Raw genomic sequence first — 20,164 nt, 5'->3', positions numbered from 1 at the left:
CCATTTTTTCTCTTCAGAATGTTCTCATTGTATTTAGTAATGTGTGCGCTGTGGTATGTGGTTCACATGGCTGTGGAGTACCCACAGCTCACAGTAGCTCCAGTTGGAGTTGCTGGTTTATGCAGCTCCCCTGAGAATCTGTGCTATCTATTCTAAAATTTATAGTTTGCTCCTGATAAAAGAAACATTACCGTGGTATAAAGGAGTGTTAGTTGTAAGTGTTCCCTTCTATTGAATATTTAATAAAAAGTGTTTGGTTTAGTGATGTTTTTTCAAATATTTCTTTGCAACAAGGTCTGGAGAAGGACTAAAAAAATGATGTGTATTTTAAATAGTTATACACAGAATTTTTAGAGAGTATAAAATACGTTTTAAGTAATTTCTTACATTTCTAGTTCCATAGCGTATGTGCTTTGTTCAGAAATCCTATGGAAGGTCTTTCATTGCAATGGGAAAAATGCTACCTGAAGTAACAGTGTTTGTTTCCTTGAAGTAATACTGTGTAAAATACTACAGAGAGAAGAATCTGAAAAGTTAGGTTAATATTTATTTTATTTCCCCCCCCCTCTCTTTTTTTCCCCCCTGCCTCCAGGTTGGTCCTCCATCAAACACCATATCTGTCAATGGAAGAGCCAGGCTTACTCATTTGTATTCCACAGAAGCAAGAGTTAATCACTAGATACTATACCAAATATTTTGCACTTTACTACTGCTTCATAGGCCAACTTAATATTAACTACAAATTTTTGAAAGTGTAAATGCAAGTATATATTAATATATTTTTGTCAATTGTAATAGAAATTTCCATCTGGGTCCTTTAATGCCTTGGAAAGATTATTAGAATATGTAAATTATGGTAATATTTTGCCTTTTTCTCTTTATAAAGCTGACTATGCTGCTAAAAATATTTAAGAGAAGGTGCAGATGCGCTTTGCTTATGTTAACGTAAGAATCAAAAATTCCTGATTTTAGCCTTTAAGACAGAACAATATGTAGCACTACGCTGAAATTGCAGATTTCAAGGATTCTAAGTATTTTAGATCATTAATTTTCAATTGTATATTACTTTAACAGATTGTATGATTTAAATCTACCACATGCTGCCTCCATATTACTTTGTTAAATTAAATTTGCAGTTAGTAGAAAATCTTAAATATATGCAATACTTCATTTCTGTTAAAAAAAATAGATGGTTTTGTTCCTTCAGCTGAGAGTAGTTGGGGTAAGTAGTCTGATTTTTTTTCTTTTTTTAATCTCCTTTAATTCTTTTCCTGGTAGCACACACAAGAAAATCAGGATATAAATTATTGGAAATTTTTGTACTACTTAAAAACTTTTCTTAACAGTAGCACTACATGATGTTTCTCATCTACTCTTTGAGTACCTGTATATATAGCATTTCCCTGGTACTCAAATAAGCAATACTTATGTGAACTAGGTATGTATTGAAGTAGTCATCAGCATATAGTCACTTACTGATAAAATGCAAATTCCAGTTTTGATACTTAATGAAATAGTAGAAAATTTTTTTTCACTGGAAGTATGACTAAAGAACGAACTGGTTTGGACTTATTAATGTAAAATATTTTGATCTTAAAACAGCACAATAACACATTTACAAAGCATTCTTGTGTCTGAGAGCATCTATTTATAGATTTAAGCATTAAATACCAAAATGGGAATATACATTAAAAGAAAATGCTTCGTGTTATATTTTACCTATTTTGCATTACTTGTCAGGGTTATACATTTTGGGGAGGGGATGAAAATATGATCACACTCATGATGAAATAGCTAGATTATGGATGCATGCAGCAAGTGCTGGGGTATTTGCCATATTGAAATATTTTCTTGCTGGACTTGATTTAAATAAAAGTAATTGTATTTAGTTTCTATTCTTTAACAATATATTTATTTTATACTTTAAAGACATTCTGTAAATCAGTTTCAGAAACTGATCTATGTGTGCATTTCAAAGGGTTATTAATGGTTTGCTGCCAGGTTTTTGTGCAATAATCTTAAAGAGGTCTCATTACTTTTCTAGTATTGATTGCAAATAACAGTGTTAATTTGATGCTGAAACCCTTCAAGGAGTGTTTTAGTAAACAAAAATTCACAAAGAGAACTGATGAACATTTGTTCACTGATGTTCTCTCTTCTGTTTTCTCTTGAGTATTTTAGTCCCCTGACAATATGTATTATTACCATTTCTTTCTCCTCCTTGTTCTTGTCTCTGATTAAGGGCTAATTCCAAGGGTGGGGGGACCCACATGGTAGTTCAAAAGATCTGTTCCAGGGTCTGATTGCTAAAGAATGTTTCGTCCTTCACTTGAAAATGATGAGATAGAAGAGGAAGGATTTTCCTAGTTCCTAACTGGGGTTTACGTTCTAGATTTCACTGTGTCTTGAGTGACAGACTTGAAAATTGTAATTCACTCCCAGGATTCTAGTGTCTGGGTTCATTGTGATAGTTGAAGCCTGTGTTTCAAGCATTCCTGTACAACATGATGGTTTGTAACTTCGATGAAGAGGTTGCACTGTGAAAGGAATCTCCTTGTTTGTGCTTTGGGTGGGAAGGGGTTACATGTTTTTTTTCCTCAAACCTTGGTATTCTCTGCCAAGGCGACTAAAGTTATTTCATAAAACTAACGTAATCTCCATCTGTGGTAATACAAGTCTATATGGCCTTCCTTTCACTATTTCAACCAAATTGGTAGAATCCAGTTATTGTGGCTTGGGAGAAAGTTCAAATACCCATCCTTCGTTGTTGTTGTCTTTGGGTTTGACTACAAAACTGTAACACTGTATGTTCCTTAGTCCCATATGTTAAAAGTACATTGCCCTTTTATGTGAATTTGTGAAGGCAAATATGTATATCTTATGTAATAGAGATTAAAACTAAAAACCCCTTGCTTGAATTTTAGGGTTTCTTGTCTATGTAACTGAACTTGCTTGATAATTAACTGAAATATCTACACACACCATAGTAATGTGAAACTCTTCAATGAGATTTACTGTTACTAGCTGGCGATATTGTTTAGCAAATCTTTCGCTTCCCCTCTTCCTCAAACATATATATGTAAGACATTTTTAAATCTTGCTATTGTGTATCTAGAGACTAATTTTTTCTTATACTCTTTTATTAAATCCTACCAGAAAAACTTGTTGATGAACTTGACATGTTTATTCATTGTTCAAACAAGAAAACACTTCTGCTGAAGTAAGAAATAAGTGTTTTTAGCAACTGAAAACCTAAGTTAGCAGTAAATTTTTATTGTAGATGCCCTACATGCAGAGAAAACAAGCTTTTTTGGGGGCATGAGAATACTTACGGTTTAGGCAACGTGTACCATGGATGTCTTCCAACAGAATGCAACTAGTTATGCCACAGCACTTACAATCCCCTTGCTGCTTTTGAATGGCAGTCAAAATGTTTAGGAAGTCAGGATATTGCAGCAAATGAAATGTCAGTGTAATTGTGCAGACAGAATATCAGACCCAAATAAAAGTGTGCTATGACTTACTGTCACGAGTTTGAAGAAGTGTTAGAAATCCATGTAGCACAGTGGAATCTTGATCTAGTTCAGATTTCAGGACTTTATAAGTAAAGGAGGGCTAGAAAAAAAAGAGTAAAAATGATCTTGTTAGTTATAATTTTTATTTATTCTACAGAAGAATAAAATTAAAACTAGAGATGTACCTGGAGAAAGGGGCAGTTTTTCTGGGAGAGCATCACCAGATAATATTTGGAAATACTCTTATGACTGGAAGTTTTAAGGCCAAGTCAGGAGCTGTCATACTTGCAGCTGAAAGATGTTAAACCACTGGATGTCTCCATTTTTGGGACATATATTTAGTAATCACTGCCCTGTTTTTTCCCAGCTACTTGTGATTGTAGCATATTGTAACATACAACATGAAAATATTTAAGGAAGACATGAAAATGAATGGTTGTGGATCAAGAGGCACAAGATCACACATACTAAGTAAAGGATCAGAATATAAGATGAGAGCAACTAATGCTTTTAATTTTAAGATTGTGCAGGCATCTGTTACCAGCCAAAGCAAACATTTTCAGTTGGAGTTGCTTAGAATCCTATTTTAAACCACAGTTGCTGAGAAGGTTGAAAGAATTCTGTTAAATACAAACAAAGCAAAGATGCTGTTGAGCAGTAGGGTGTATGTCCTTGAATGCTTGGCCAGAGTGTCTCTATCAGGTGCTGGATAACTACAACTAGGTTGAAGAATAACCATAAATGACAAAATTGGTAGCAAAGCAAACAGAGCTCTTTGCAGAAGAGAAAATTTGTTTTAATTTAATTGTCTATGTCCGTGTTAACAGAATGTGAGGCTGAAGTCAAAATAGTGTGTTTGGACTGGAGCTGCCATCTTCACAGGCATGACAGCTGTTCCTGGGTGCTGTGAATGGCCTGAGGTTCTGAAGCTGTGACATTCTGTTAGTGCTTGGCTGCTGAGCGGATAGCTGAATCTGAAACATCACTTGCTATAGACAGATTTCTTACGAAGTCTATTTTGATGATAAAGCAAAGCTTCACAGCCTTTTATTGAAAAGGATGCTTTCTCTGTGGACTGTTTTATACAAACCAGTTGAAAATCACAGGTAAGGTGGATTGTTTTTTCTTTAAAATTTCTGATTAGATAGCTTTGTGAGAGGGAAAGTGTCCTTGTTAAAATGACATGAAATTTGCAAGTAGCAGTAAACTACACTTGTTAACAATACTTCATTTTGGTTTGCCTTCTTGTAAGAGCTATGTGATATGGTAACTAACACAGAAACTGTGTGTCAAAAATCTACGACAATGTATTGTACATAAAGTTGCATTATTTTTTGTCAACAGTTCCTGCTTGTTAACACAAGCATTTAACACCTTTTTGGTGTTTGTATGTCTTCAAGGGGAAGATTTGGAAGTGACATATAGTTTTCTTCTTTTAGTTGTATTAAACCTGACATTCACATAACAGTGCAGCAGCTACTGTTTAAGTGAAAGAGTAGATGAACACTTTCCTTCCCCACTTCCTCCATCACCCTGGAAAGACCATTAAAACTGTTAACGGACCTAGTTATTCCTAAATCATTCAAGACACTTAAAAGAATAAAATTCATGGGAGGGGGAACAAGAGGGAATGAGGTAAGAAAAAGGAGTTCTTGATGTGGAGAATCACCATATGTGAGGACCAGCAGAAGCATACTTCTGCTCCTCCCTGGTTTAATGCACAAAGGAGTAATCTTCTACAGGCACATTATCAGTTGAGAAATTACTTCACTTGCTTCCAGTGGAAGATGTTGAGTGAATTTCATATTCTTCATCTGTGTCTTGGGAGTGCTGCTTCTCCCCCCACTTTTCGTATGTTATATTTTCTGTTTTGGCTTCAGGGTTCTACAGATATTGTACCAGTTTGGAATGTATGCGTACAAGCCAGAAACTGAAAGCTTAACTCTGAAAGCCTCATGACTTGTGATCCCCATCCATGTAATTAGTACAATGATGAAAATGCAGTCCTGTGCGGGACAGGCATTATTCCACATGTCTAAGTAGCAGTGAAAGAAAATCTTTTGGCATTGGGAAAGGACAAAAAACTGTATCCAAAAGGGACACTAAAACTATTAGGAAATTTCAACTACATTAATTGGTAATCATTATTTGAGAATGATTGTGCAGGTATGACATGGGGCCTGGAAATAACAAGGCTGTATCATCTCCAGCAGAAATATCTAGAACTTCAGTGACAAAAAGAATCCAAGAGAATTGGATTTGGATGTAAGTTGCTAACTTATCTGTGAACTTCTTAAACTTTGAGAACAGTTTTGTGCTAATAACACACTACAACTAATGTGATTATACACAAATGCCAGTGATATTTACTCGTTAGCAGTTTGTGACTGTATGTTGAGTGTATTTTTTAGTAGCAGTTTTGTTGATACCACCTGCTGCATGCAAAGAACTACTGTCTTCTGTGTCAACAAATGATCTACTTGGTGATTTGTAAAGCATTAGTTTCCATCAGTGCATGGGCGTTCCCAAACAACGCTTAAAACAGGAGTTTAGGGGTAGGGTGGGAAGTTAATTCAGGTTCCTCCTTAGTCATTTGAATACGCCTTAGAGCAACTGCTGAAATAGATGAATGTGTATGAAATGCAAGGCAGCATTGTTTTGTTATTTGCATTAATAGTAACCCTACTCTCTCTCCGTAAAAAGTGAGCATCAACAGGTGGGTGAGGTTGGGATGAGGGAGGGGAAGCTTCAAGATTTATGAACTGTAAATCTGTAAAAGTCTCCTGCATCTCAGTTTATTGCGAAGATAAGAATTTGCAGGGTGCCAAGAAATGCTCCCTAAATAGTCCATCAACCTTCAAAATTTCAAGTTAAAATTTAAAAACAGAGCAATTGTCGGTATGGGGGCTCTGCTTCTGCTGTTGCTCAGAGAATGTCAAAGCTATGCGGCATCACCTTCCTATAGTTTTAAGTCTCAATTTGTTTTTTTTTAAAATCTGAATTTCATATTGAACTTAAATGTTGAATAAATGTGCAACTGTTAAAATCTTTTAACATCTGGGGATCCTTCAGTAGGATACCCAGATGTTTAACCATATAGAAATAGGTGGACGTAATCACTGTATTAATTAATGAACTACTGTCACTTAAGGTATACAGTTGCTTTGATTAGAGGCATTCCCTTATTAAATGGACTACAACCACACCTGAGGTCATGTCAGTGATTCTTGAAATATTAAGCTGTTCCTGTTTTAGTAGTCATGTCTCCTTTACAACTGTCTTCAGTCATTTTAAGATGTAAATTCAAGCCTGCTCTGATTTATGAATGAGAACATTGTGTGCTGCTGACACTAATGCAAGAGTAAGTGCTGCTCTGTAACTTGCATAAGGAAGTCAACATTACTAATATGAAAGAAATTAATTAATCATTAAAGCAACTTCCCACAGAAACTTAGGTTTAGTCATTATTTACATTCTGAATGTGGATTGAGATTCAACTTGATCACAAATTACAGGCTTGATGCAGAGATTACTGCATGAGGTTATGTTGTGTATCTAACCCTGCTTAGGGTTAGATGGTCACAATGGAACCTTATTTTCATGTAGGTATCAAAGACCTGAATTCCTACAGGTAATAATGGGAAAAAAGAGCGTACTCCCTCAATATACATATCAGAAAAAATTGATAATTTTGAAGTAAGCTGATACAGAAGCAGGGAGAGGAAAACCTAGAACACAGTGATGTATTACGAACAGTGAGGTTTAACTAAAAAGACAAACCATCATGTTACATGAGTACTTTAAAGAAGTCTACCAGCTGACAAGTTGTGTTCAAATAAGGATTAGAATGATCAGAAATACTGAAACTGAAGTCTGTGGATAATTGTTTTGTTCTTATGAGTCAGATGTAGACTGTAGCATTGAAGTGTTGTAGAACAGTCTTTTTCAAGTGTCAAAGGGAAGTTAGGTGCAGAGAATGTAGTTACTTAAAATACGGTATGGCTGGAGCACATATGTTAGCTCCGCAGAACTGACAATGACTTTGTCTAGTGATTGAACAGAACTCTTAGTCCACTTTTTGTGTCCTGTTTTTGCTATATAAACAAATTTAAATGAAGCAGTGTTTTCTAGTACTGTTCACCAATCTGTAATACAGTAAGTTGGAAAGCAAAGTACTGGCTACAAATAATGCAGCACCCTCTCCTGTACCACATAGAGGGTAATGACACTTGTTTAAAGTCCTCCATCTGAACTAAGCAAGGCTGCCCTTGCTTAGTCTGTTTTGATATCATCATAGCTGGAGCAAGAATACCACACAAAAATACAGTATCTACAAGGAAATCTTCACAAGTGACACAGTAATTAAAAGAATGAGAATGTTAACGAATGAGCTTGCATATGTGATGGTGAGCATCCAGAGGAGTAAAGCCATTGAAGGTGTATGATCAGCTCAAGGGAATAGGCAAGAGGAAGAATTAAGAACACAGAACCTGCAGTTGCAACAGCTGTTAAAGAGTAAATCTGACCAAGAGTAGCTATCTGCAAGTACTAGCATACTTAGTGTACTAGTGCTGGTGTACATTAACCACTTGTGTACTTAATAATAGTTAATATATTTCTAGTTGAATAAAAAAACCCCCCAAAACTATAGTTGGACAGAACTTCATAATTTCCCTCCCCAGCTATATATGTGTGTCTGCCTGTTTGTTTACTCCCTTGGGGTTTGATTTTGGGGTTGTTTTGGTTTTGGGTTTTTTTAATTTTTTCTTTCCCCTATGTGATCTGGAGCAAGAACTTAGACATGACGACTACAGTCACACTTACTCTGAAGTGGTAAAGCAAGGACAAGTGAATTTATTTCACAGTTGCTTAAGGCTTTATATAGCTCTGAATTGTCAAAACTACAGTGAAAATTATCTTTAAAATAGTTAAGCTGATTGCAGTTTTCTAAATGAACCACTCAAACTAAACAGGGAGATGGGGGAAGGAATAGAGAGCTGCAATTGGTCACCTTGGTTAAACAGCATGATGGATCCCATCAGCAGATGCTATTCCATTTCTTCAAATGCTAAAAGCTAATGAAGCACTTGTGTTCTGCAAACTGAAGTGCATTTGGCCACACAAATGTGGATCATATTGGGGGACACCTGCAGCTACAATGTGCATGTACCAAGCAGTAAGTCCCTACAGTATGTATGCCACGCTGTGACAATTCTAAACTCCAGCACCTAAATGAAACAAAGAGGATGAAGAAGTGGATTACAGAAGACTTCCTTTTTAAATTGTAGAGGACTGGGCATGCAGGCAGCTGCAGTTACCAGCCTCACTTGCAAGGACTGGCATACTGCTAACACCTACTAAAAGCTGCAGTACTGCTTGGGTTAATTCTTGAATGATCAGAAGGTATGTTGGGAGACAGCCAACAGGCAGTCAAGCAGGTCTTAGAGCTGGTATGTTTTAACCATTTCCAGAGCAATGAGGACACTTTACCCAAGTCTCCCTTTACCAAGATGACCATGAGGTGGGAAGAGAACGTCAACAGTTCATGTAGCTGTTTGTAACTGTATGGTAAGTCTGTGTAAAAGACCTCTACCAGATCTCTACTGTGAGTTGTGTAAGAGAGCCCTACCAGAAGTGATCATGAGGAACTGTGTCTGCTACTAACGCTTTTTTAAAAATTGAGGATTTTCAATATGAAAAAAAAAAAAATCTAGGCTATTCGGCATGCTTGAAGGTTCAGTAAATGTAAAAGACGTATTCTTTGGTGCCCACTAAAGATAAAAGGCTGAAAAGAGACGTAGGAAGGGTCTGCTAGACCATATTGTCAGGAAAAGGAAGTAGGTGAGTGTCTTTTTGTGCAACTATTACATTAATTTAAAAGCATAATTTGATGGTGATGTGAAATGTAAGTTGCCTGATCATCAGTGGAGAAAACAACATAGCAGAAATCAAACTGGAATAATTTAATCTCGGAAAGTAAAAAAAAATCAAAGCAACAAAACAAACCCACAGCTAAAAGTAGCAGATATTTTAGATTGAATTTTGACTCTTTAGATTGATAATCTAAAGGTGAAAGGCAGTTTGGCTGAAAGAGAGAATAAAACAAGAGTTATAAGACCTTTAGAAAACATGTCAAGAAAGATTAAAGGAATGGGGTTGCTTTAGTGTAAAGAATGGAAGACTGATCAGGATGACATAACCATGTTTGAACACAAAAAAGTTGTTACACGAAGGCGAGTGATTAATCATTGTATCTTCAAGCAGTAGTCTGTTGCAGCAATAGAACATAATAGAAGAATGGCTGTACTGGGTCAAGCTGAAGGTTCATTTAGCCTGTTACCTGGCTTTTGACAATGATCAAAAATTCATGCCTAGGGAAAAACGTAAGATTATAAGACACACGAAGTAACAGTGACCCTAGGTATGCTCAATCTTCAACAATTTTTAGCTCTGAAAATGTCTAAGTGGAGATGATTTCTATATATTTAATAGTCTTAAATGGTCTTCTTGTTCGAGAACTTGGTTACTCTTTCAACTCCTGTAAACTCTGAGCAGTGACGGACAGTCCTGTGTGACAAGGAGTTCCTTGCCTTAATGACACACTGTCTGAAGAACCATCTTTTTTTTGTTTGTTGTGAACTTCCACTTGCTAGCTTAATTTTATCCTCTCCAATTCTTTTGCTGAAAGAGACATTAACTCATCAATCCCCATTCATGCTCTCTATGCCACTCATGTCTTTACATAACATAAGGGGTTGTACCATTGGCATTTGAGGCTTGTACACTTTTGCCATTTTAATCTGTTAGATGTCATCGAGGTTTGTCAAAACAAAGACGTAGGTCTGAGCATGCCTTACTTCTCTCAGTATCTTGGGAAGAGAATATTTTCTCTTAGGCACGTTTATTTTTCAAATGTGTCTCCTTTTGCAGCTGTTTGCCATAGTCACCTGCAGGATACCCCCGTCTTCTGTACAAGATCAAGAGTTTGAGAGAAGTTTGTGCTTCTAAAGTACTAAATGTCTAGCTGAATAGAACGTTACTAAGTCCTATTTATTTACCAATGTGATGATGTGGTTCACAGATGATCCCTTCAATTCTCTGGCCAGTGAACAACAGAGTTTAAAAACTTGAGGGTATGATACACAGGTTGCTCGGTTTACTGTGATAGTCATTCATTAGGGTCAAATTAAAATAATGAGATTCCTTTGGCAGCTAAAATGCATCACCTTTACATGTGAAATTTCACTCCATTTTTCTGGTACGAATTTCTGTTGAAATCCATTATCAACATACTATGTTTGACTTCAATAGCTCATCTAATCCTTCTTAATTCATCCATTAACAGTTTTCCCAGTATGTTATCAAGGCATAAATATATAACATTTCCAACAGTGAGATGCAAAATGAAGAAGCTTAACAACAACAACAAAAAAACTCTCTTGCCAAGCCAAAGGGATGGCAAGTCAGAACCCAGCATGGTAACACAGGGAGCCTACTGGGGAGGGCCTATCCCACCACCCCTGAATGAGGGAGCAGGGCAAGCCTGGAGTCAGCAGCCAGGGTCAGTCATGAGTCCAGATTACCAGACAAGTCCACAGTGAGGAGGAAATGTCTTATGGCTCTCAGTGCAGACTAGCAGCTCCATGGCCAGACACAGGCATGGATTCAACAGGAACTGTAGCTCAAATGGGGACAAAGCACTAGAACCTCAGATCAAGAGCAGCTTCCCAGGACGGGGACAGCCCTGACTAGTGTCATTATTGAGCTGTCTGAAGAGTTCTTCCCAAGGTTACCAGCTGCAATGCCTGGCCTTGAGCTCAGGGAGCCAAACCCACAAGATGAGGAAGAATGTGCTTAGGGCCTTGATACTTGGCTCTAATGGAAAGTATGCCCTGAATTGAAGGAGCTACAGCAATTTAATACTCAAGCTAGAGTTGACCCCTGGAAAAACATTTTACTCTAGGACACCAGACCTAGGAGGAAAAGAAAGGAGCTGTGGGCAAGTGACTATCACTGCTGTGGTTTTCTTATCCCCTGTTGATCATCATCCATGAGACTGAATGCAGTAGGCAGTCTGGCCATAATTCATACTGCCTCTCCCCTTCTTTAAAATCGTATTTTCACTATAGTCAATGACTATGCTGAATGCTACTGTAAAGCATCAGTTGAATGGAGACAATGTACTTGTATGATAAGCACTTCTGCCTACAAATAAAGCAGCTGTCCAGAAATCTAGAACAGGGAGAATGTACTGCCTTTAGTTCAAATATTCTTTCTAGTCTGGCTTGCAATCAAACATAGTGTTTTCTCCTGAACTATTTCTGCTGATTCATTATTAACTTCCTTTGTATTGCAATGTTAAAGTGAAACACGTTTCTTTAACTCTCTTTAAATGAGCTACCTTTGTGGCAGTAGTTTTAGATGGGTCTTTTGATGCCTTTTTAATGGTACATTAAAACTTAATGAATGCTGAGTAACAGTAGAATCCCTATGGAAGCACATATGTCATCTACATTAATACTGAATGAATGCATAATGATCAGTAAAATTTCCTTGATTTCCACATGAATCAACAGTGATGAGCCACTTAGTGTTACACTCAATTACATCATGTTTAATTTATGTAGCATTGTTTGGACATTATGTTTAAAATGTCTTTAGTAAATCATTGAGACTCTAATTGAGCCTCCATTTCAGTGACAAATTGCACTGTAAACATTAAATTCATTTTTTTTACACAACAATTAATTTATGTTGAAGCCTGCTTGCAAAGGGTCAACAATTTGATATATTCTCACTACTACTCCCTGAAAAATGAAACCTTAGTGTGAAAACAAATTGTAGTACCTATTAAATTATTTCTGTTCCTTTAGTTATGCAGCAGCCGGACACTGAAATGCATTCATTCTCTGAACTGTGGAAACAATGGCAATAACTCAGCTGCTTTTTATGACTGCTGCCAAGCAGTTCGGAAGACCTTTTCAGGTCAGAGTACCTTGTCCACATCTATGCAGCAGACTCAGGAGAGTTCTCATGATGCCCACCTCATTGGGGTGTTAACCCCCCTCTCCTGTATTTGGGAGGGCCTTCTAGTAGATCCATGATTTGCTTGCAGTGCACGTATAGCACAGCAAGGTGGCCTTCAAAGCTTTTGAAGAGTGATCATGCCACTGGTCTGCCAGAGGTAGCCCAAGAGGTGGTGAGGGAACCTACACCAAATGCCAGTATTCTCCCATCCCATGCAGGACCAGGAAGCAAACACTTTACTCCTATGGTGTTGATTGCCTAACAGCTTATACAGAGGAATATAATCTTGCCTTACTTCCAAAGCATTACAAAGGTGTGAGGTCCCACTATGTCTCTTCATCTCCCCTGTTCTACCTTGTAACACACTGAACAGGGGTAGTTGGTTGCATAGACCCTGGGGTGAAGGCTCTGTAAAAGGCTGCCAGTGGCTAGAGGACTACTGTCTGTAGCCATAGCCGTAACTGCTGCAGCAACAGAGTTTGGAGTGAAACAGGACAGAGACTTATCAGAGGATGCTATACTAGACTCCATCTTTCCATATGGCTCCACATGAAGACTAGAGATATGCACATATCTGATCACAGTGAAAAATAATACAAGTACATATGCTTTGTAAGAGAAAACTGGAAATAAAACACACATACTTTAAACCACCCTGGAAACATTATATTTCTGCTTGGCTTTCACTTTTTCCTGTCAGGTACTTCTAGAAGATAAGCTCCTGACACACTGTTTCAGTGGGTGGCAGCTTCAGCTGTTTTTGGAGATGTTCTAAGGCAAGTCTATGAAGATTCATTCATAGAATAAGGCTGGGGTTGCCTGTTTTCCTCAATCAGCTTAGTTACCTGAAGACCCATCTGAACTTGTCTGACTTTTGGCAGAGAGGATGCCCTCCTCCTCTACACTAAAAGGGATCTTGCATGCAATTCTCTCAAGTTGGCCCTTCTCACTGGTAGTTCAGGCCAGCAAGGTCTTACCAAGAGCCTTTTTGACTTTAATATTCTTCCGCAAATAGCTGCTCAACATACAGTAAACTTGAGAGATCTTGGCTTAGGGGAGATTTTAGTTCTGAGAGGCTGTCTAGTCCAGCTGTCTCAACAAGAAGGACTAGTGGGGAAGAGAACTGGGTTTGGAGTCAAAACCCGATCACCTATTTACAAACAATCATCAATATATTTTTGACTTCTGCAAATTTCCTGCATTAGCTTACAGCACTAGGCACTGTATCCAGTTACTTTATAGAGGATTTACCATCTGTGAGCATACAAAGCTATACTTTAATTTGATGTTCTTTTTGATCTACTATGAGATGATCTGAATTGGCAAGGCATCTAACAAACAGCTGACCAACAACTTTGTTAGAAGATCTATAGACAAAGAACTTTATAATGATAATGATCACAACAATAGCTGCTCTCATTTCTCTGGATTGCTGAAAAATGCAAATTCAGACCTTTAATAATTGCAGCTCAGGCTTTCATTTCTGACAGCAAAGTGAGACAGAAAAAAACCTTTCTATCCTAAGAAGCTGTAAAAGAGGCTATCAGCTTTTTTTTGTTTTGTTTTGTTTTAATTATAATTCACTTCATTCTTGTAAAAGAATTTAATAAATGAAGTATAACAGAGGAAAAATACTTATGGAGAACTTTTTCATTTTGCTTTAAAAAGTCCTTTTTTGGTTTATGTTGATCATTTTAATGATTCTGTTCTCATGATTCAGGAATTCTATGCTGTGTTTATTTAAGTCAGCTTTAATGTGAATTAAATAAAATATTGGCTAGCTTGCTGGCTATGATGATTAAATGCATGTACTGCTTAAACTGAAAGTGTTTGAAATATATAAAAAATAATCTGAAATCCACTTCTGTTCAATGTATGCCTAATAGATTTTGGTGACGTAATTATTTCTAATTTGTTATGTAGCTATATATTTTTAGAGCCTGCCGTTTAAGAATATTTCTTAAAATTACAGGTAATGAGGTTATAATATTACTATAGCCTTTGGAATAACACCAATATAAGAAGCAGTACAAGAAAATAATCGAATGTATGCCTTGAGCTACATGACGACTGTACAAACAGACTTCATGGCAAATTAGATTTACTTGACTAGTGTTGTGGTTACAGTGATATAATTCATGTTTCATAACTCTGAAGAAATAATGAAGACATTGTAACCAGAAATGTGTCAATTTGAATAAATTTATTATGAATTGCTTTGGTTCTAAAAGCTCCCAATATGTTATAATAGAAGCCTACGTTCTTGCTTGAGAGTCAGCCAAACTGTAGAAAATGTAATGGGGCTTAACATCTTAACAAATCACTTAATGGTAGATTTTCCCTTCTGATAAACAAAGGGAGAAATATTCTGAAAGGACTATGCAAATAAAAGAGATTGGAATACACCTTTCTTTTAAAGCAGCTTTGAAAATAGAATGTTTGGAAGCCTTGCATTTAGATGGTGGCCTTTTCCTCCCCATGGAAACTGAAAACATTGTTAAAACTGTACATCCACTTTTGCCTAAATCCAAGCAGCGATGAAGCAAAACTTAGTCCATGTAACAACTAACTCTCTTCACCCACTGCTGAACTGTGGTTACATTTGTATTGAATGTATATTCAACAGGCTACCTCCAGCTACAGTGCAAAGTAACTTCTCCAACTAAAACCATGCAGACTGGCAGAATGTAAATTGGAATTTCGTTAAGGCAGCATCCAACACTTGAACGAAGTACAATTTATCAGTTAGAAAGTTGCAAATATCACCTTCTACCATACATTCTGGCTTTAATATGATTTCTTGGTCAGAGGCTTGGTATTGGCTCTGAGGCCGTGGCTTGACAACATGCCAAATTGGGCTGAGGCCTTGAAGAGTTGCCACAGGAAGAAGAATCCTCAAACTCAATTTGTTAGTTCAGATTTGTTAAGAGATTTTCAATGGGTTGAATTTTTACCAGCAGGCTTTTTGCCAGAACAGATATTGTCTGTCCTCCCACGGCCTGCGTTAAGTCAACACAGAAACATAAAGCTGATATACAAATTTTTTATCATGTGCTGTGGCTAATTTGACAGAAATGTGACTGCTTATTCCTTCTGTGGAATGGGCATGTCATCTTGAGTGATCCAGTAGCACAGAAATCCAGTCATTAGAAAGAATACCAACTTTTGTGTCTAATGTGGATTTATAAAAACCTGGATGTTATGAAAGGGGCATGTATTAGTCTGGAAGTTCTTGGATGATAAGTTGAAAGTGTAAGTGGGTTAGAACTCTGAAAACTGCATTGCTGTTGTTTCATAAAATAAGCCCAAAGAATGTAAAAAGAAAAAAGAAAAATGTATTATTTCTCATATTTGAATTCTTAGACAAGTACAGTGAATTGAGCTAGATTTATGGAACTGACGGAGAACACTAAAGGTTGAATTTAAAAGGGTTGAGTGGCTATAACAATTTTCCTTATTTTAGATGTTATCTCAGTTTGTACCCCTGCTTCCCAAATGTTTCAGACATATCAGATGTTAAATGTCTTTGAAGTCAGGTGTAAATTATTTCCGAACTTCCTCAGTAGCCAGCATTTTTCTCATTTCCCCTCCCACCCCAAGGGAATGTTTTAAGACTTTTTGACTTCCAAGTAGAATTTACAGGGCCACTACGTGTAACACAGTTGTCTGGAATTATCTTGTGTGTTATTATTAACATATTGTGTAATGTCTCCTTCATAAATACACAAAAGTGAACTAGAAGGTTGCTTATGTTCCATGTTATGAAATTGTTCTATTTGTCCATGCTAAAATTAGGACTATTAGGAAAAAAAAAAACCAAAACTTTTAAATTTTAGTAGAGTAGCTACTAAACAACTGCAGAGCACAGCTTCAGTAAATGTGAAACCAAAGGAAAAGGTACTTTTTTTTCTACAGCTCAAAGAAAAATCTTCTGGACCAGATTTAAAGCTGGCTTATAGTCAAGAGTATTGAAGTATTAATACATTTTACCTTTTTTATTTTTAGAAACAAGCCCCCTTCATTATAGTTACAAAGAAGGATGGCCTGATTGAGTACTAATTTTGGACTCAAAGTTTGCATCCCTTACTCAGCCACATATTTCATTAGATCTTCAGAAAATCACTTAGCAAATTAATTGCATTGTCTAATTTTCAACAGTTGAGATGCTTAACTCAGAAGGCAGTTCTCCCTAGGCTTCCCATTTAGTCAGAGGAAACAAAATGTTATTCTGGGATGGTTGTCAGCACTAAAATCTCCCATGTGTTTTTAGCAGACCCCTATGCCTATATGTTAAATAGCCAACCTAGCTTGGTATGATGTCTAAAGTCAGGAACTCGGAATACCCACTTAGAGTTAATTTTTAAACATATTCAGGCACATAAAGATGCAAACATTTACTCATGCGTATGAAGGGAATAAATACATTAAAATGTTAAGTGCACTGATGTTGTGATAATTAGGTTCATAATAAGTACTGAGATTGTTGTTGTTAGATAGGGTTCCTGAATTACAGACATTTGCATTAATAACCTTTTAATATAATAACTTCCAAGTAGTCAGCACAATGCTTTTAAAATATGAACAGTACATTGATTTTTCAAAAGTTTATTGAATATCTCATCCCCTGAATATAGATTTCTTAGAAAAACTCTTGAGACAGGGCAAATGCCCCTTCTCTGTGTAAACCCTGTGGGATAAAATGATTCCAAAGAGTACTAAATCTCCTAACGGGTGATGTATTACAATGGTGGCAGATAGGTAATCATACAGAGGCACTACTTTAGGAATTCCAGCTGGCCAGATTAGCACTTGTTTGTTTCACTTTCTGTCATTTGGGGGGAATGTAATGACTCCATCACTTCAGAGCTTTCAATTTCAAAGCCCATTTTCAAGGCTTTCTAAATTGTACATGCACAGGTAAATTGGTTTGGAAATTGTTTTGCTCAATGGAAGGTTATGTTATTCTAGTGATTTTGGAAAAGTTCCTCCTCCCCTCACATGTATGCAGATATGCATACAATCATGTTCTACATTTCTTACTATTCCGAGAATTAGAGAAAAACCTCCGTAGATGAAAGCTTCCAAAACCCAATTTCACAATGCAGTATGTCTGAAGTTACTAGACTTTTCATTTTGTTTCCTAAAGTCATGGATAGTCTATTGTGAACTGTATGTTGCAGAAGCAGAAAAGAAACAATATGAATGAAATTCAGGCACCTAAATACAAGTGTCTGGTGCCATTTTTAATGTCCAAGGATATCTGAAACATCCCCACTGAGCTGTCCCATGTGACACAGAATAAACAGGAAACCCATGCCTTCTTAGGTCATGGTAGAATAGGTGTCAAAATTAGTATTAGATGCCCACATTTAGGCAAACAAACCTCTATACTTCAATTTTTCAAAATACAGAATTCATTTTGTCCTTAAATTTCATGTATCAGCTTTGTACTCTGGTAAGAAAAACAGAATGCTGCCTGCCTTGATTCTGACCAGGTATGTTGTTTCTTTTTGCCCAAAATAACTCTGCATCTCCCTTCCTCTTTGCATATATCTGGAGACTCTTACTGTGCTTTGCCTGGTATTGTCCTTGGCAGCAGCTCAGAAATGGCTGAGACTTGTGAGTGGTGTGGCTGTTTGTGAAAAGTCATTTTAGCTCTACATTTCTTGATGAGTTTTGCTTTGTTTTTATGCTTGTGTTTTGTTTCCAACTTTACAAAATGACTAGTGTTAAAGGCTCTTGAATCTGATTTCCCGACAACTCACATTACAGAAACTGAACTTCTACATGCTGGATAAACACAAGGAGTACCAGACAGCGTAGTTACCTGCACCCTTCCCTCCATAATAATTACGGGTTTGTGTGCAGTATTCTGAAGGTGTATAAGGTCAAAAATTATGTTCTTTGTGTAAGGTGGATTTTCAGAAAAAGGGCCGTAAAAAGTATCAGCAGTACTCTGCTGAAACACCACCTGTTTAATTTACCTGAATATTTTATCACTTCTGTGATGTTTAAAGTTGGCCAGTCTTCACAGTAGTTAGTTCAGAGGAACTAATAAAACATTAATTATCACAAATATTTACAAGGGATTAATAAAAACAGAGGAATGTATTAAAAGAAAAATGTTTCTTCCGTTACAATACTATCATTACAAATGCTTGGCACTGCTAAATCAGTTCCCCGAGACTCATCAATTAATTTCCACAAATAACTGCAGCTGTATATTATGTATATTATGTATTTCATTCATCCGTATCTACCCAGAAGGTTACATCTAGTCCAGTAGATTTAGACCCATTAGATGAAGACCCAGCCACTGTAATCCATACATATGTAATACTCACCCTGGACTATTACAGTTCTCTCTAGGAAGGAACTTTGTGCCTTATAGAAGTTCAAGGTTGGCCAGTGCAGATCGCATCACGTAATGCACAGTTTATTATAGATGCTGCTGAATAACTGATTTGATGCAGCCTTAGTGCAAGGGAGCAGAAGCCAGTATGTCACATTGTCTGACCTGCATCTCACAAGCCCTTCATGCCATCCACTCAAGCCTATGCAGAACCTAATTATTTGTTTTTAGCTACAATGACCTTTCAGAAATTGTAAGCTCTTGATCTGCTCTGATTGATTTTTAAGGTATCATTCTTATTCTAAAAACCCTGCACAGAATTTCTGTTCTTCTGTTACAGTTCAAGGCAAAATTCCAGCAGGGGGATGTTCTGGGCAGAGGACAAAGCTGACACAGGGAATCACAGAACTTGCTATTGAAATAGCAAACACTGTTGTCACAGCTAGCAATAAAATCCATCCCTCTACTCAAGTTTCTTACCAAAGCATGCTAAAGTATTCATGCTTTTCGTCAGGTAAAAATTCCCAAGCCCAAACCAAATGACACGAGAAAACAGTGCAAATCTGCTTCTTGATACTAAGCGCACAAAAAGAAAATTAATTTGGGGGAAACACCAGAGTATTACTGTGCAAGTGCACACAGAGGGAGTTTCAGATTAGGCTGAAAAGCAGCTTCTGGAAATGACTGAGACTGGTGTTACTGATTTAATCCCCTGGAACCTTTTCCTTATCTGCAACGAAAGATACACTCTTTAACAGTAATTTACACTGTGAGCTATAAAAATAGGCAAGACTCCTCACAAAACATTCAACCATAGGTAATTTTCAAAGAGTTACACACTATTGCAAAGAAGCTAGCTAGTGATGCCTCTCCTTATGTTTATTAGAGAAATTTGGCCCCCGTGAGATACTGCCCAAGAGATGGGCCAGGTTTTGAAGTTAAAAATGGGCTTTTGAAATGCTCAAGAAGGAGCAAGGCTGCACAGCTCATCGTAACAGGACCCTATATATATGTTCAACATGTTCTATGTACATTAAGATAATAAATACACATGAATTACAAATTCAGGCTTATGTCTTGGGGCATGCCTTTTTTACTGGACAAAAAAGTTTGGGGTTTTATTTTTTTCCTTAAGGTTATTCTTTGTATCATTACATTTGGTGCAATTTAATTTGGGGTGCTGGTAGAGAATGTATTGGGAGACAGGACTTAGGCTTGGTTATAGCCTTGCACTGAAAAAACTAGCTACTTCTATAACTTCAGTCTAGTA

At 36.9% G+C, this 20,164-nt stretch overlaps 1 protein-coding gene across 1 annotated transcript in view; it reads left to right on the top strand.

Moving 5' to 3' along the window:
* COBLL1 (cordon-bleu WH2 repeat protein-like 1) overlaps positions 1-1,172 on the top strand; it is a 38,295-nt gene extending 37,123 nt beyond the window's left edge. Inside the window, exon 14 of the mRNA XM_010009754.1 lies at positions 593-1,172. Within this exon, the coding sequence (XP_010008056.1) occupies positions 593-679 (87 nt within the window). The 3' untranslated portion in view covers positions 680-1,172. The remainder of the gene's footprint in view (positions 1-592) is intronic.
* The last annotated feature ends 18,992 nt before the right edge of the window (positions 1,173-20,164 follow it).

Source organism: Nestor notabilis, unplaced genomic scaffold (genome assembly GCF_000696875.1).
Source record: "Nestor notabilis isolate BGI_N333 unplaced genomic scaffold, ASM69687v1 scaffold1762, whole genome shotgun sequence".
In the NCBI taxonomy this organism is placed as follows: domain Eukaryota; kingdom Metazoa; phylum Chordata; class Aves; order Psittaciformes; family Psittacidae; genus Nestor; species Nestor notabilis.
This window is presented reverse-complemented; position numbering and strand designations above follow the sequence as displayed.